Genomic DNA, 16,534 nt, shown 5'->3' on the forward strand with positions numbered 1-16,534 from the left:
ATAAGAAAATAAGAAATCTTATTGCTTTAAAAGTGATTTGTCGACTTAACATATAAAAAGTGAGTAATCCAGTTGCATTAAAAAAGATTAGGTTCAATTAACTACGTGCATATTTATAAAAATTAAGTCAACTGATCTGATCTGTCCCAACAGATTTTCTTTTTTTATTCTTATTTAAGTAAAATCAACTTGTCGCTTTTAATAAAAACAGTTTTTCAGTTCTTTTTTTAAAATAAAGTAACTAATCGCTCTTGATATTAAAGTGGTTATGTAATAAAAAATGTGCATGGAATATTTTTCTTGACAAAACAAAAACAAATCAGAGCATTCAGATCCGAGAAGACACTAAAACCATCAATCCCAGCCCTCTACCAGAGATAAATATGGCTTGTAAATCATTGAAACCTCCAGAAAAGATGCCCGGAGTGCATCACACTGAGTATCCGCTGTTTCGCTTCATTCCCGTCCTAAACCCACCCTGTTCTGGCACACATTCATCTGTATCTCACTCTTTATCACAGCTAAGTAAGTCCTGCAGAAAAGGAGTCCGACGCAGGGCCCTCAAGGTGCTGCTTGTTTTGTATGGAACGTCCCTTCTTAGATCCTCTGGCACACGTGCAGCCTGGATCTGGAGAATGAGGTGGCGTCTTTCCATACCTTGCAGGCTAGTCCTTTGGCACAGTCGCAGCGCTGGAAGATCTCCAGGCCGTGGGAGCCTTTTTTGCGCTGTTTGGTGCAGACTTCCCCCTGCCGCAGGACGGGCTTGCAGATTTTGGTCCAGAAGTGGCGGGCGCAGCAGTAGCCCTCCGAGCAGTCGGACGATCGCAGGCAAGGGTCGCCTTCGTGACCTGCACGTGAATGGACAAGAGCAGTGTCAAACACTTGAAATCGACAATGAAATAGACAATATTGTTGAGTTCTATAAATACAAATGCATTGGCTTCCTCTATAGCCACACTGTATTATATATACAGTTGAAGTCAGAATTATTAGCCCCCTTTAATTTTTTTTTTCTTTTTTAAATGTTTCTCAAATGATGTTTAAGAGAGCAAGGAAATTTTCACAGTATGTCTGATAATATTTTTTCTTCTGGAGAAAGTCTTATTTGTTGTATTTCGGCTAGAATAAATGCAGTTTTTGATTTTTTAAAAGGCATTTTGGGGTCAAATTTATTAGCCCCTTTAAGCTATATTTTTTCGATAGTCTACAGAACAAACCATCGTTATTATTAGAAATGAGTTATTAAACTATTTTGTTTATAAATGTGTTAAACAAAATCTCTCTGCGTTAAACAGAAATTAGGGAAAAATAAACAGGGGGGGGGGCTAATAATTCAGGGGGGCTAATAATTCTGACTTCAGCTGTATATCTGTTAATAAACAGTTTATTTATTTTGTGATTCACAGGTGTTTTGGTTTATTTACAGTTGTGAACTGCATGATGGGAGCTTGACCTTTGTTCTGTCAGCTTTTGATGTTTAAAATTCAACTCTACAGTTTATAAAGTGACTTTTATTGACATTTTAGAAGTGCATAACACACTATTTAGAGAAAGAAGTCTGTAAAATAACAGAAAATAAAATAAATATTACAAGGTTTATACACCAACCCAGACAATATTTCACCTTAAACTATTAAAAATGTCCCTTTTTTTTTTAAATGTTTCAAGGTTAAAAGTTGTTGGAAGAAAGATCAAGCTCCCAAAGACTATTCAAACACATGAATAAACAGGACAAAATCAAAACATCAATCACAAAATACAGAATTTGTCATTATTGAAGATTGTTCCCATCGATTAAATATAAGATTTCAGTTATTGCCATCAAAAAGGCATTTTAGGAAACCTCAAGTGAAGAATGTCCTTTGTGTCGACTGACATTATCATTTTAAATACTGAGTTAAAAGTATGAATAGGGTTTAAGGGTTTAAGCTTGTTTTTAATAAAACAAAAATAAATATGCATATAATAAATACTACTACTAAAAATAATAACATTAAACAAAAGCCAATTGTTATGAATGAACTGAAAAAGCCAGCAGAGATGAAAAAGGCATGAAAGTAGGGTTTTTATATTTATGTAGGTTAGAAAATAATATTTTTAGTAATATTTTAATTCTTTAATTTGTAAAGATATTTGTGTATTGCTGTACATCCTGTGTGTATTAAGCAATGTGTAAGCGAGGCGCACAACTAATGCGCTCTGTGCTGGACATTAGACAAGCTTTGATCTGATGAATTGTACCGTCTATTTAAGTTCCTCAAAATAGCCATGCACCAACAATGCGCCTCAACACGCCTCCTTTATTAGACCAGAACGCCTATGAGCCCACATATGAGCGCAAATGCATTTGCTTTTTAAGCAGCGTGGCGCAAAACCTAAAAACGACTCTTGGGCCAAGCTGAAACTAGCAAACAACAATTGCGTCCCGCATTGCGTTCGGTGTATGATAGGGCCCAAAATCTGTGCGCACAGTAATCTGCATAATTATGAGATTACTGTTCGCCTCACAGCAAGAAGGACACTGGTTCAAGCTTCGGCTGAGTCGGTTGGCGTTTCTGTGTGGAGTTTGCATGCTCTCCCAGTGTTGGTGTGGGTTTCTTCCAGGTGCTCCGGTTTCCCCCACAACTCCAAAGACATGCCGTATAGTTGAATTGGTTAAGCTAAATTTGTCTGTAGTGTATGTGCGTAAATGAGAGTGTATAGATGTTTGTCAGTGATGGGTTGCAGCTGGAAAGGAATCCGCTGAGTAAAACATGTACTGGAAAAGTTGGCGGTTCATTCTGCTGTGGTGACCTCAGATTAATAAAGGGACTAAGCTGAAGGAAAGTCAATATATGAATATTCATTTCAGTTCTATTATTGAGTACTACGCAATAATTATATGGTTTTTGTAGTTTGTTATAGTCATATTTTCTGTCTTTTCACATATATATTATATGAATGACTTGCTTTGTCCACCAAACAAGTGGTTCTAATTGGATTTGCACTGTAAACCTTAAATATGAGGGTTTTTTTTCATGTGTTAAGTTTTTAGTTACTATACTCTCGAAATTATTTCGGATATCTCCGCAGAAGGGCGACACGGTAGCCCAGTGGTTAGCGCTGTCGCCTCACAGCAAGAAGATTTCTGTGTGGAGTTTGCATGTTCTCCTCGTGTTGGCATGGGTTTCCGTCTGGTGCTCTGAGTTCCCCCACAGTCCAAACACATGCACTATAGGTGAACTCAATAAACTAAATTGTTCGTAGTTTATGTGTGTGTATGAGTGTGTATGGATGTTTCCCAGTACTGGGTTGCAACTGGAAGGGCATCCGCAGCGTAAAACATATGCTGGATGAATTCATTCCGCTGTTGCGACCCCTAATGAATAAAGTGACTAAGCCTAGGAAAATGAGTGAATGAATATATATTGTGATGGGATTTCTCCACATGTTTACTTCACATTCAGATCGGCCTCCATCCAACAGCCATGTGATTTTTCTTCCCCTTATTCCTTAAACTATTTCACTCACACACGCTGTGCGTCAGATTATGGAAACCACATCTGTTACATGTGCAAATTGCAAAACTCTTACGCACACGTTTTATCTCTCATGCAAATATTCAGGACAGCGCTCAAGTGAAATAAAGATAATAAAGTGCAACGGAATACGTCACTGTCACAGATACGCATCGACAACACAAACAAATGCAAAACAGCTGGAGCTCGGCTTTCTAACAATAGCACAGCACCAAAATAGACTATTGTATTTCTACTTGACATCGCAGAACTGCAGTTTAAACATCACCACAGTGGAATGAACCGACAACTATTGCCAATGCATTGACAATCATTTTCCTTCAGCTTAGTCCCTTTATTGATCAGGGGTCGCCACAGTGGAATGAACCGCCAACTTATCCAGCAAGTTTTACATAGCGGATGCCCTTCTAGCTGCAACCCAGTACTGGGAAACAGAAATACACACTCATTCACACTCATAAACTACGGCCAATTAAGTTCATCCAATTCTACTATAGTGCATGTCTTTGGACTGTGGGGGAAACCCACGCCAACACAGGGAGAACATGCAAACTCCACACAGTAACGCCAACTGACCCAGCTGAGGCTCGAACCAGCAATCTTCTTGCTGCAGTGCTAACCACTGAGCCACCGTGTCGCCCCCTTGGCAATATATTCGATGGGAAATTGGACCCTCTCACACTGTAGCCTAAGCGCTAAGGCATTTTCTGCATTGCATTATACCAGGCCTGCATACAGAAAGAGTGTTAGCAGTCCTGGTTCGAGCAAATCATTTCCGGATCCAGTATATTAAGTAATTGGCCCAAGTAATTTGTAGAGAACATGATATGCTTGGCTAACAGACTGCTTTAGTCTTCAAAGGGACAATTAGCGAAGCAAACATTACATATAACATAAATGATATTTATTCATGCAAGGGATTTTTACTTTCTTTGTGTGTGTGTCTGTGTGAAACATGACTTAAAAGCTTTTCCAGAGAAAATGCTAACTCGGAAAATAGCCTTCCTGTAATAAAACGTTCGAGGTTACTAAAGTAACCCTTCGTTCCCCGAGGAGGGGAACGGAAGCACTATAAGTGGATTTGATTGTAAAATCCACGCATTGGGAGGTTCGGTTCAGAAGCTACTCGTCTGAAAGAGTATTGAACGGGCCAATTAAGAATGAATTGGCAGCGCAAGCCTGCGCAGGTGAGCGGCATAAGCAATCAACTGAGTATATAAGCTCACCTGGCGCAGCAGACGCTATCCTTTTTAAGCTGAAGAGACTTTCAACAGCTAAGGGACAGTCATTATGGCGACGGAGTATAGTGCTTCCGTTCCCCTCCTCGGGGAACGAAGGGTTACTTTAGTAACCTCGAACGTTCCCCTTCGGGGGGAACTTCAGCACTATAAGTGGATTTGATTGTAAAATCCACGCATTGGGAGCCCATTGAAAGCGCCATAATGACTGCACCTTACCAACACCCCCGATGAGGAGATAGTCAAGCAAGCGTGACGCACCCACATCATGGGGGGCGCGGTCCTCCAACGTGTCCCTGGCCCTAATTTATCCTACTTCAACAGAAGTTTTACGGATTTATATATATTTTTTGGGGTGTCGTGAGCATCTAGATAATTCTAGGAAATACGACAGTACGTTGGGAAGCGTGCAATCCCGATAGGGAGGACGCTGCGGAGGCCATCCGTTACCCAAGGGGGGATAGATGGCAGAATTTACATATGGACTAGCCCTAAAAAAGGGGGAGTACGCATAGCAAAAGAGTGGTTAGCGGGGAGGGAAGACACGGGTCCGCCCAGGGGGGGGGGGACTTAACCGTGGCTGAATAAGCATATGGGATCGCCTAGTGGGGACCACGCATAGCAGACACCTTTACCCAAAACGCGGGCTGACCAGCGGGCAGACCTACAACGTAGTGGGCCAGCAAGTGACTCCTCCGCTGAGTCAGTGCTGGGGGCCACGGAGGAATCTGCAGGGCTCACCTGACGGGGAACTTTACTGACAGATAAAAAGGCGCACGTATCTCCGTGTTAGGGAAAATGGCGCAGCAAGCGTGTTTCAACACCCTACCGAATTGTTTCCTCAATCACCAAGGGTTACCTAATACCCTTGAGGAAACCGGCTCCACTCGCAGATTGTAAAACCTTGCAAATGTGTTGGGTGTCACCCAGCCCGCAGCTCTACAGATGTCTGTTAGAGGGGCGCCGCGTGCGCGCGCTCGAGAGGATGCGAAGCTCCGAGTGGAGTGCGCACGCGCTCTCGGGGGACGCGGCTCATCTCGGCTCTGATAGTGAAAGAAAGGCATCCACAATCTAGTGGGAACTTATTTCGGTACGGCACTTCCCTGCTGCCGACCGCTATAACAGACGAAGAGCTGCTCAGATGATCTAAACTCTGAGTGCGGTCCGGATAATACGCAAAACGCGAACTGGACAATAAATAAGGGCTGGGTCTGCCTCCTCCGAGGGCAGCGCTTGCAGGCTCACTACCTCGTATTAAAACGGAGTGGTAGGAACCTTGGGCACATATCGCGGGCGGGGTCTCATACGTGAGAGAAGCCAGCCCAATTACAGGCACGAGTCACTGACCGAAAAATGCCTCCGGGTCCCCGACCCTCTAATCGATATCAACGCGACCAGCAGAGCTGTCTTCAGGGACAGAAATATACTGAGTCGAGGATCGAAGGGATCTGACGCGAGGGCGAGATCCTAAGAGGGCATGAGAGGGGGCGGGGTGGATTAATTCGCTTAACGCCCCTGAGGGACCGGATGATGAGGTTATGCGTTCCCACGGTGCTGCCAGCCACCGCGTTATGAGAGCGGAGATGGCAGCCACGTAACCTTGAGTGTGGAGGGCGACAGCCTGCTCTCCAACTTCTCTCGGCGTAAAGAAAGCACAACGCTGATCTGGCAAATTACGGGGGTCTTCTCAGCGAGAGACACACCATTCAGTGAATAGACTTCACGTCAGGGCATAGGCGCGCTCGGGGAGGGGGCTCTAGCCCGAGTGACGGTATTAGCCACCGCAATCGGAGGTTACCTAAGTCTTCCTCGCGTCTAAAATCTCTTCAAAGATCGGCGAGGGTGCCAGGTGGTGCCCTGTCCCTGAGAGAGTAGGTGCTCTCTCGAAGGGACTGCCAGGGGAGGGCTATCGCGAGGGAGAGCTCTGACATCCAGGTCCGGTTGAGCCAGAGGGGCGCAACCAGCAACCTGTTCCTCGTCCTCCCTGACCATGCACAGTAACTGCGCGAGCAGGCTCACTGGGGGAAACGCGTATTGCGCGTGCCCCGAGGCCAGCTGTAAGCCAGTGCATCCGTGCCGAGAGCACTCGGTCAGGGAAAGAACAACTGGCAATGAGCGATCTCGGGGGAAGCAACAGATCGATCTGGGCTTCCCCGAATCGCGCCCATATCAGCTGAACAGACTCGGGGTGGAGTCTCCATGCTCCAGGACGCAAGGCTGCCGTGAGAGCGCATCGGCTGCACGGTTGAGCTTGCCTGAATATGAATGGCGTGCAGCGATTTCAGCCGCGGATGACTCCAGAGGAGCAGACGGCGGGCGAGCTGAGACATGCGGCGAGAGCGCATACCCCCTATACGGCTGATATACGCCACCGCCGCCGTACTGTCCGTCCTGACCAGCACGTGTTGCCGCTCCAACACCGGAAAAAAAACGGTGGAGAGCGGGGAACACTGCCAACAGCTCCAGGCGATATGCCAATGCAACTGGGTACCTTTCCACAGGTCCGCAGCCGCATGCCCGCAACGCACAGCCCCCCAGCCCGTGTTGGGAGCGTCTGCTGAAACGACAACAAGACTGGACGCCTGTTCTAGAGACACCCAGGCCTGTAGGAACGAGGGGTCGCTCCAAGGGCTGAGGGCGCGGCGACACAGCGCAGTAACAGAGACTCGGTGTGCGCGCGCGTGCCATGCGCGTCTGGGGACTCGATCGTGAAGCCAGTGCTGAAGTGGTCTCATATAGAATAATCCGAGCGGCATGAAGCGGCTGCGGATGCCATATGCCCCAGGAGCCTCTGAAATTGTTTCAGTGGGACCACTATTTTACTGTCGAGCTCTCTCAGACAGTACAGCATCAGCTGAGCGCGCTCTCCGGAGAGGCGCGCTGCCATGGTGACCGAGTCCAGCTCCAGCCCGAGAGAAGAGATCCTCTGCACGGGGGCGAGTTTGCTCTTTTCTCGGTTGACCTGAAACCCCCACAGGTGGAAGTGCCAGAGCACTTTGTCTCTGTGCATAATCAACTCTGTGCATAATCAAAAGAGAGGGCAATTCAACCAGTCGTAAAGAAATTGAGTATGCAGATGCCCGCGAGCCGAAGGGGCGCTGAGGCACCCTCCGCGGGCTTGATGAGGACCCGCGGAGACAGAGAGAGCCCGAAGGGGAGGGCTTTGTATTGCCAAGCTCGACCTTCAAACGCAAACCGCAGAAACTGTCGGTGGCGAGGAAGAGTGGAGACATGGAAATACGCGTCCATCAGGTCTAATGCTGCAGACCAACCCAGAGGACGAACGCACCGGAGGATGCGCTTCTGCGTGAGCATTCTGAACGGCAGCTTGTGCAGGCAGCGGTTCAAAACGCGCAGATCTAGGATTGGCCGTGACCCACCGCTCTTTTTGGGCACGATGAAGCGTGGGCTGTAAAACCCGCTCTCCATCTCGGCTGGAGGGAGCGGCTCGATTGCATCCTTCGCCAGGAGGACAGCAATCTCCTCTCGCAAGACAGGGGCGGACAGGGGGCTGACCCTGGTGAATACACACCCGTGACTTGGGGGGCCGTTTCGCGAACTGAATCGCATAGCCGAGTCTGATTGTGCGTATGAGCCACCGCGAAGAGCTGGCCCGCGCTAACCAGGCAGGCAGAGCTCTCGCTAATGGACTCATCGCTACAATCGCTGACGTACCAGCAGTGGGGCAGCGCGGAGTGGGTGTGCTGATCCGGGAAGCTCGCGGGTCCCACGGAAAAGCTGGAGGTGAGATATTTGCTCTCACTCCAAACCCGAGCTCCGGAGGGGAGGCTCGAGGGGTGGGAGAAAGGAGACCGTCCTCCCAGCGCTCGTGAGCCACTGGCGAAACGCACCGAATCTGCAAGCTAGAAAGCATAGCGTCCCAGACTGGCAGATTTCGGGCTGTCACATCTGGGGAAGTGAAAAGTGCCCTTTCATAATGTTTTCATGGCAGTAAAAAGTGCCGTTGGAAATGGGGCCCCGCCCTCCAGCGGGGAAAGAGCAAGTTCCCTCTTCTCCAGATGGCCTGTCCCAGGGGCGCTTCGCGGTCCGTTGCCGGACTTAGCGGCGTTCTGGGCAGGGGGGCTGCCTGCTTCCGAGGTGCCCGACGCGCTCGCTTCGCCTTAGGCGTGTGCGGGGGCGGAGCAGCTCTCGTAGGCGGACGCCTTCGGCGAGGAGCAGGTATGAATGGCACGGCGGGCGGAGCGGGCTACGGACCGCCGATAAGACATCACCCACCAACTGCTCTCTCACCGCCTTGAATTCCTGGGTGAATTCACAGACAGTGTCGCCGAACCTGGCTGGGGATATGGGGAAGTCAAGAAAGCGGACTTTGTCGACTTTGCGCATATCAGCCAGGGGTGGCGCTCCTGGACCACTAATGTGGACATCGTCCTCCCCAACGCACACGCAGCGGACTCAGTAGTCCGAAGAGCTAAGTCGGCGGCGGTGCGAAGCTCGTAAGCCTGGGTTGGACCCACCCTCGTGCAGCTCGGCCAGCGCCTGCGCTTGGTAGCGCTGGTAGGTGGCTATCGCATGCAAGGCGGAAGCAGCCTGGCCCGCAGCTATGTAAGCTCTAGCCCCGAGGGAGGTAGATAACTTACAGGCTTTGGATGGGAGACGAGGCGGACCCCGCCAAGAAGAGGCGCCGCGCGGATTTACCGCCATCGCGCACTCAACCTGAGGAATCGCCACATACCCCCTGGCTGTTTCACCGTCAAGAGTGGTTAGGGTGGAGGAACACGCAGCACGAGCAGAAAAAAGTGCTTTACAAGACCGCGTGAGCCTACTGTGCACCTCCGGGAAGAAGGGAACGCCCCTCTAGTCGGTCCGGCCGCGGAGCTGGGGGATAAACCATCTCCAACCCACGGCCGAAGCAGCCCGGGAAAGCACGGCTAACATGTCCGTTTCAGGATCCGTAGTGACAGCGCTCACCAGCCCGAAGGGGGCGAGCGGGTCTGGATCATCATCGGACAATGAAAGCCCACCCTCCGATGCCGCGGTGGACATCTGGTCTCCGGTGTCATCGGGCGTAAGGGCTACCATCTGTTAGACGGATCGCTTCCTCCGCCCGAAGCTTGGATGGAGCGCTTAGAGGAGCGGGAGGTCCGCGGGCCCGTGGGCGACGGATTATCTCTCGCTGAAACCCTCAGATCTGCCCGAGTGCCCGCTGCAGAGCAGGGGACAACTGGGGTGGTTCGCCTTTTTGCAAAGGCTAACCGCGATCTTGCGCAACAGTCATGGCATCGCAATGACGACATGAACTGCCCGCGAGCAGCGCATTAACATGCTGGACCCCCAGACATGTAACACAGTGCCCGCGCCCATCATCCGAGGACAGGAAACCACCGCATCCAGAAACGCACAGTCGGAGCGCCGTCCTGATAAGGACGTGCTGCACGACTGTGTTGCTCTTTCTGTGAAGTTTGCAACTTTATACGCACCGCTCTGGAGGACCGGACCCAAAGAACGCCAGGCAAGGGAGAAACCCAGCTCGACCGTCTGCCACTGCGTGTACACACTCTGGACCGGGAGAATGCTCTCGTTCGCTCAGAATCGCTGGTCACAGCAGGAGGAACCCTCATCGACTCGATCAGAAAGTCTCTGAAGCGAAAAGGATAGCGTCTGCTGCGCCAGGTGAGCTTATATACTCAGTTGATTGCTTATGCCGCTCACCTGCGCAGGCTTGCGCTGCCAATTCATTCTTAATTGGCCCGTTCAATACTCTTTCAGACGAGTAGCTTCTGAACCGAACCTCCCAATGCGTGGATTTTACAATCAAATCCACTTATAGTGCTGAAGTTCCCCCCGAAGGGGAACCGCAGTTTCCTGACTCCCTTTTCTCTGGTTTTGGAGTCTGATGGAGGAGGACATCAGCTTCCACCTGGTTTGTGTGTGTGTTTTGTGACAATAAATAAGTTTTCCTTCGGCTTAGTCCCTTTTTCATCACTGGTCGCCACAGTGGAATGAACCGCCAACTATTCCAGCATATGTTTTACACAGCGGATGCCCTTCCAGCTGCAACCCAGTTCTAGGAAACACCCATACGCTCACATTCACACACACACTCATACACTATGGCTAATTTAGCTTATTCGATTCACCTAAAGCGCATGTCTTTGGTCGGTGGGTGAAACCGGAGCACCCCAAGGAAACCCACGTCAACATGGGCAGCACATGCAAACTCCACACAGAAATGCCAACTGACCCAGTTCGGACTCGAACCAGTGACCTTCTTGCACAGTGTTAATCACTGAGCCACTGTGCTGCCTAACAATACCTCAGAACAGAAATAACTGCAATAAATACAAACTTATATTGTTTTCCCTAACAACTATGGAAATGCATCATCATATTTATGCTATTCAACATTTAAACGTGTCTCTACACAGACACAGATATAAGAAATGTCTTCTGTGATCGCTTTTCTATGTGTTTATACTTTAATATAGCATTATGGGATCTTAGGCGCCGTGGTGGCGCAGTGGGTAGCACTGTCACCTCATAGCAAGAAGGTCGCTGGTTTGAGCCTTGGCTGGACCAGTTGACATTTCTATGCGGAGTTTGCATGTTCTTTCCATGTTGGCGTGTTTCCTCCGGGTGCTCCGGTTTCCCCCACAGTCCAAAGGCATGCGCTATAGGTGAATTGGGCCTATTGAATTGAAGCTAAAATGATTGAATAAATGGGATCTTATTCTCTGCCCAACAACTACTGATGTCAAAACGTTTGACAAAATGGCTTTTATTGTTTATTTTTTGAAGATCAAAAGTTGAATACATAAATTGTAGGCGGCGCAGTGGCACAGTAGGTAGTGCTAATCTGGCGACTGCTGTACTTAAACCCCCTTTGGGAACAAGTGTATTTGTCAAACTAGTGAGTTTATTGATCTGCTGTCATTCTATGTGGACGGAGTAACACACAAGGGGGAAGTGTGCTGTTATTGCAGAATATAGCATGGCTATCATATATAAATGGGCGTCATGGTGGCACAGTGGGTAGCTTGATCGCCTCACAGCAGGAAGGTCGCTGGTTCGAGCCTTGGCTGGGTCAGTTGGAGTTTCTGTGTGGAGTTTGCATGTTCGTCCCGTGTTGGCGTGGGTTCCCCCACAAGTCCAAAGACATGCGCTATAGGTGAATTGGGTAAACTAAATTGACTGTATGTGTGTGAATGGATGTTTTCCAGTAATGGGTTGCAGCTGGAAGAGTATTCGCTGCAAAACCATATGCTGGATATGTTGGCGGTTCATTCCGCTGTGGTGACTCCAGATTAATAAAGAAAAAAATATTCTGCAATAATAATAACAGCACACTTCACGCTTGTGTTACTCCGTCCACATAGAATGACAGCTGATCAATAAACTCACTAAAGTTCGACAAATACACTTGTTCCAAAGGGGGTTTAAGTACTGCAGTCGCCAGATTTACAGTTAAATACAATGATTTACAGGGACTCAAATAAAAAATAAAAAAAAGCTACTGGCGAATAACTGATGAGCATTAAATGTTATATATGTTTTTTTTTTTTTAAACAGTTATGTTCATTTATTCATTCATTTTCTTTTCGGCTTATTTCCTTTATTAATCCGGGGTCGCCACGGTGGAATGAACCACCAACTTATCCAGCATGTTTTTACGCAGCAGATGCCCTTTCCGCTGCAAACCATCTCCGTGAAACATTTACACACACACACACGCACGCACACGCACGCACGCACACACACACACACACACACACACACACACACACAATACGGGTAATTTAGCCTACCCAATTCACCTGTATTGCATGTCTTTGGACTGTGGGGGAAACCGGAGCACTCGGAAGAATACTATGCGAACACAGGAAGTACATGCAAACTCCATACAGAAGCGCTAACTGAGCTAGCCAAGGCTCGAACCAGTGACCTTCTTGCTGTGAGGCGACAGCACTACCTACTGCGCCACTGCGTCGCCCAACGGTTATGTTATATTAATATTTTATATTTATAGGTTATATTTCAGACATATAGACCCATATTGGATAAGTAGAGCAAAGCCAAAGCACATGCAGCAACTGGATCTTCCATAGTTGAATGGATATGTTAAAGGCGTGTAACATTTTCACACTAGAAAGTATGTTTTTAATATACGACAATGTTTTTAAATACGACATCAATGTAGCGAATTTTGACGCTATCATCACTGGAGCTGTGAAAGCAGACAGCATTGTTGGCAGGGCGGGCAGAGCACTCTTGGACACCCTTGCTGGCTTCGATGTAAACGCGCAGTAAGGGTCCTATGGCAACATTCCTGAACTCTGGGGGCCCCAAAATGGCGTGGGCCCTTAAAATCGCCCTTTCTAACTGAATATAGACATGTTTTTTTTATATAAAACAAAGTCAATTTGTTAAACTATACAATTAAATTTTACAAATCAAAAGCTGTCAAGATGGATTTTGCATCCCATAATGCTGTTTGAAAACATTATTAAACAGTAATTAAATCTTAAATCACTTTCTTGATTACAGTGCATTTTATTACACTTTTGTTAACCAGAGCTTTAATTTTTTTTAAGTAAACATAATAACAAAACACTTATTTATTTACCGCATATCGTTTAACATCGACGTTTACTCATGAATAAACAGAGGAGTCCATAAATTACAGTAAGTGGCCTTCAGGCCGCCTCAAACGTCTCCGTCTGTATCTTGTGTGGTGTAATTTATGTTTGAGCGTGACTGTTCTGTCAGCCTGCAGTGAGAATACAGAGGTGTGGGAACAGCAGTGCATTGTGGTCCGTCTAAACAGGCCTCCCCGCTGTGGTTTAGTCTTCAAGATATACGAGCTGCGTGTAGTTACAGCCAAAATTGTGGCCCGCAGTCGCTCAACACATGCGTGCGACCACATCCAGTGAATCAACTCATTGCAGACATAGTTTATAAGTGAGCACCGATATGAAACACTCTCCGTTCGTTTCAGACCGCACACACAGTCTGGACTGACGCTCATGTGCTTTGATAATACTGATTTGATGGAAATTATAGGTATAAATGAACATGAGGTGCAAAGTGAGTGCATTTGGAGAAAGTTTGACAGATTGGGGATGACATTCGAAAAGGTTTTACTTCAAATATAGTTATACTGTAAGCTAGTTTATAAGGCTGCACGGTGGCGCAGTGGGTAGCACTTTCACCTCACAGCAAGAAGATCTGTAGTTCGAGCCTCGACTGGGTCAGTTGGCATTTCTGTTTGCATGTTCTCTTGGTGGGTTCACATGGGTTTCCTCCGGATGCTCCGGTTTCCCCCACAAGTCCAAAAACATGTGGTATAGGTGAATTGGGTAGGCTAAATTGTCCATAGTGTATGTGTGTGAATAAGTGTGTATAGATGCTTTCCAGAGCTGGAAGGGCATCCGCTGTGTATAACATGTGCTGGATAAGTTGGTGGTTCATTCTGCTGTGGAGACCCTGGATTAATAAAGGGACTAAGCTGAAAATAAAATAAATGAATGAATGACTTTAGTTTATAACTAAGCTAAATTCAAGTTATTAAATTCTAGTTTAAGTTATAGGTGGTAAATTATAATTAATGGTTTAATTTAGTCTATAGTTTAGTTATAGTTTTAATTTATACAATTTCAGTATAATTTTACGTTCGATTAGTTAAAATCTTTAAAGTTGATGCTAATTTGAATATTTACTCTCATTTTTGAGATTTCGAGAGTAGTATTTTAATCATAATTGGCTAAACGTCTATAGGGGTGAGCTCAAACTACAGCAAATATCATTTTGCATTTCCATTTTCCACATTACCAAAAATAAATCAATTTTAAAAAGTCCACAATTGCATTTTTATTACTTTCCATACCTTATTAAATAGAAAAAAAAAATACAAATAAAAATAATAATAAAGGCATCACGGTGGCGCAGTGGGTAGCATGATTGTCTCACAGCAAGAAGGTTGCTGGTTCGAGCCTCAGCTGGGTCAGTTGGCATTTCTGTGTGGAGTTTGCATGTTCTCCCCGTGTTGGCGTGGGTTTCTTCCGCATGCTCTGGTTTCCCCCACAGTCCAAAAACATGGGCTTTGGTGAATTGGGAAAGCTAAATTGTCCGTAGTGTATGTGTGTGAATGAGTGTGTGTGGATGTTTCCCTGTGATGGGTTGCAACTGGAATGGCATCCGCTGTGTAAAACATATGCTGGATAAGTTGGCAGTTCATTCCGCTGTGGTGACCCCTGATTAAATAAAGGACTTAAGCCGAAAAGAAAAAAAAAGAATAAATAAATAAATTTCAAGCTACAAAAATAAAAGTCAGATAATTAAATTTGATGTACAGACACTTTCCCTGACTACAATGACAAGTTTCCATGGTTATTAACCAGGGGTCTCAAACTGCCGGCCCGCGGGCCATTTGCTGCCCCTCCTCCTCCTCCCTGCGGCCCGTGCAACTTACGTAAAAAATTGGCCCACAAAAAATATAGTTTTGAATCACTATCATTGGTGCGTAGTCACATGTAGGCACTTATCGTTTTGACCCACCTCCTACTGGACGTTTAAAGTACGGAAATATGCTCTGGTTACTTTCGGTTTTTCTCAGTGAGCAATCGAGAGTAACACACATGCCGATTATTTCTGGGGCTGATTTAAATGTTGAAATATATTTCCATAATGCTCTATTTTTACTAAAGTTATATTTTTAATAGAACCTAAATCTATCCAATAATTAACATCTTATGATGTTGTGTGCCTGCTGGGCAATAACTAAAGCCTCTACAGAATGTTACGTTTACACACACATGCACAAATTAGATGTAAATGCATCAGCTTTTTACAGCGTACTGCTCAATACTCACTACTCATGAGTACTTTTGAAAGGGCTACTTATTACTCACACTTTGAGTAAACAAAGTCCTTTTACAACAGATACTTTACAGATACTCTATTTGTGCTATGTTTTTAGGCAAGTAATGGTACTTTTACTTGAGTATGGTTTTTCAGGACCTTTCACACCTAATCTCATTGCCGTGACGTTGCTTGAAAATTTATTTTTTAACCGGATAATTGAATTTTCTCTAAACAATGCAAAAACAACCAATTTCATTCACTTGTTAGTAAAATATATGTGTCCTAATAGTGTTTTTAGCAACGTGGGACATATATATGACTGTCAACAGCTCAAAAAATGCTTTTGCTGTATTGTGGCCCTTTAAAGCAATATATTGTCTGGTAAAAATTGGACAAACACCTTTAATAAACTGTAATGAACTGCCATTCCATTTAGCTACTAACAGACTTATTTCTCTTTATGTTATTACTTATATATTATATTATTTCAAACTACTAAAATGTCAATAAAAGTCTCTTTTTTTCAGTTAAACTATAGAGTTGAATTTTCAACATCAAAACTCGACAGAGCAGGGAGTTCCGGTTATGGCGCCTGAGGAGTAGACGTGCGCGTGGTCAGCTCCCAAAAAACTTTTCAGTTTTGTCTATTAACATCAGTGATTTTGTTCGTTTCTGGCAGTATTCGTTTATTTACTGTTTTGCGACATATTTTATCTTTGAAATGTCAAAAGGAAGGGGCAGACAGGTCGATAAAGAAGGTTCTCCTTCGCCGAATGCTAACGTCACATTGGCCGAGATTCGCGCGCTACATGATGACCTTAGAGCCTCGATCGCAGAGGATTTTAAAACATCTTTTGAAAGTTTATAATATTCAATCCACGGTGGCTGATCATGACCTTCGCATCGGAAACCTCGAGTCCGGTGCTACAGAGTTTAGTCAGCAACTCGATCAACTCA

General features: G+C 46.1%; 1 protein-coding gene across 1 annotated transcript in view; it reads right to left on the bottom strand.

Annotated features, from left to right (window-relative positions):
* Positions 1-300: 300 nt before the first annotated feature.
* dkk2 (dickkopf WNT signaling pathway inhibitor 2) overlaps positions 301-16,534 on the bottom strand; it is a 45,615-nt gene continuing 29,381 nt past the window's right edge. The window contains 1 exon segment of the mRNA NM_001111209.1: positions 301-848. Within this exon segment, the coding sequence (NP_001104679.1) occupies positions 598-848 (251 nt within the window). The 3' untranslated portion in view covers positions 301-597.

The sequence above is a fragment of the Danio rerio genome, chromosome 1, assembly GCF_052040795.2.
Source record: "Danio rerio strain M-AB ecotype USA chromosome 1, GRCz13ab, whole genome shotgun sequence".
NCBI classification, from domain to species: Eukaryota; Metazoa; Chordata; class Actinopteri; order Cypriniformes; family Danionidae; genus Danio; species Danio rerio.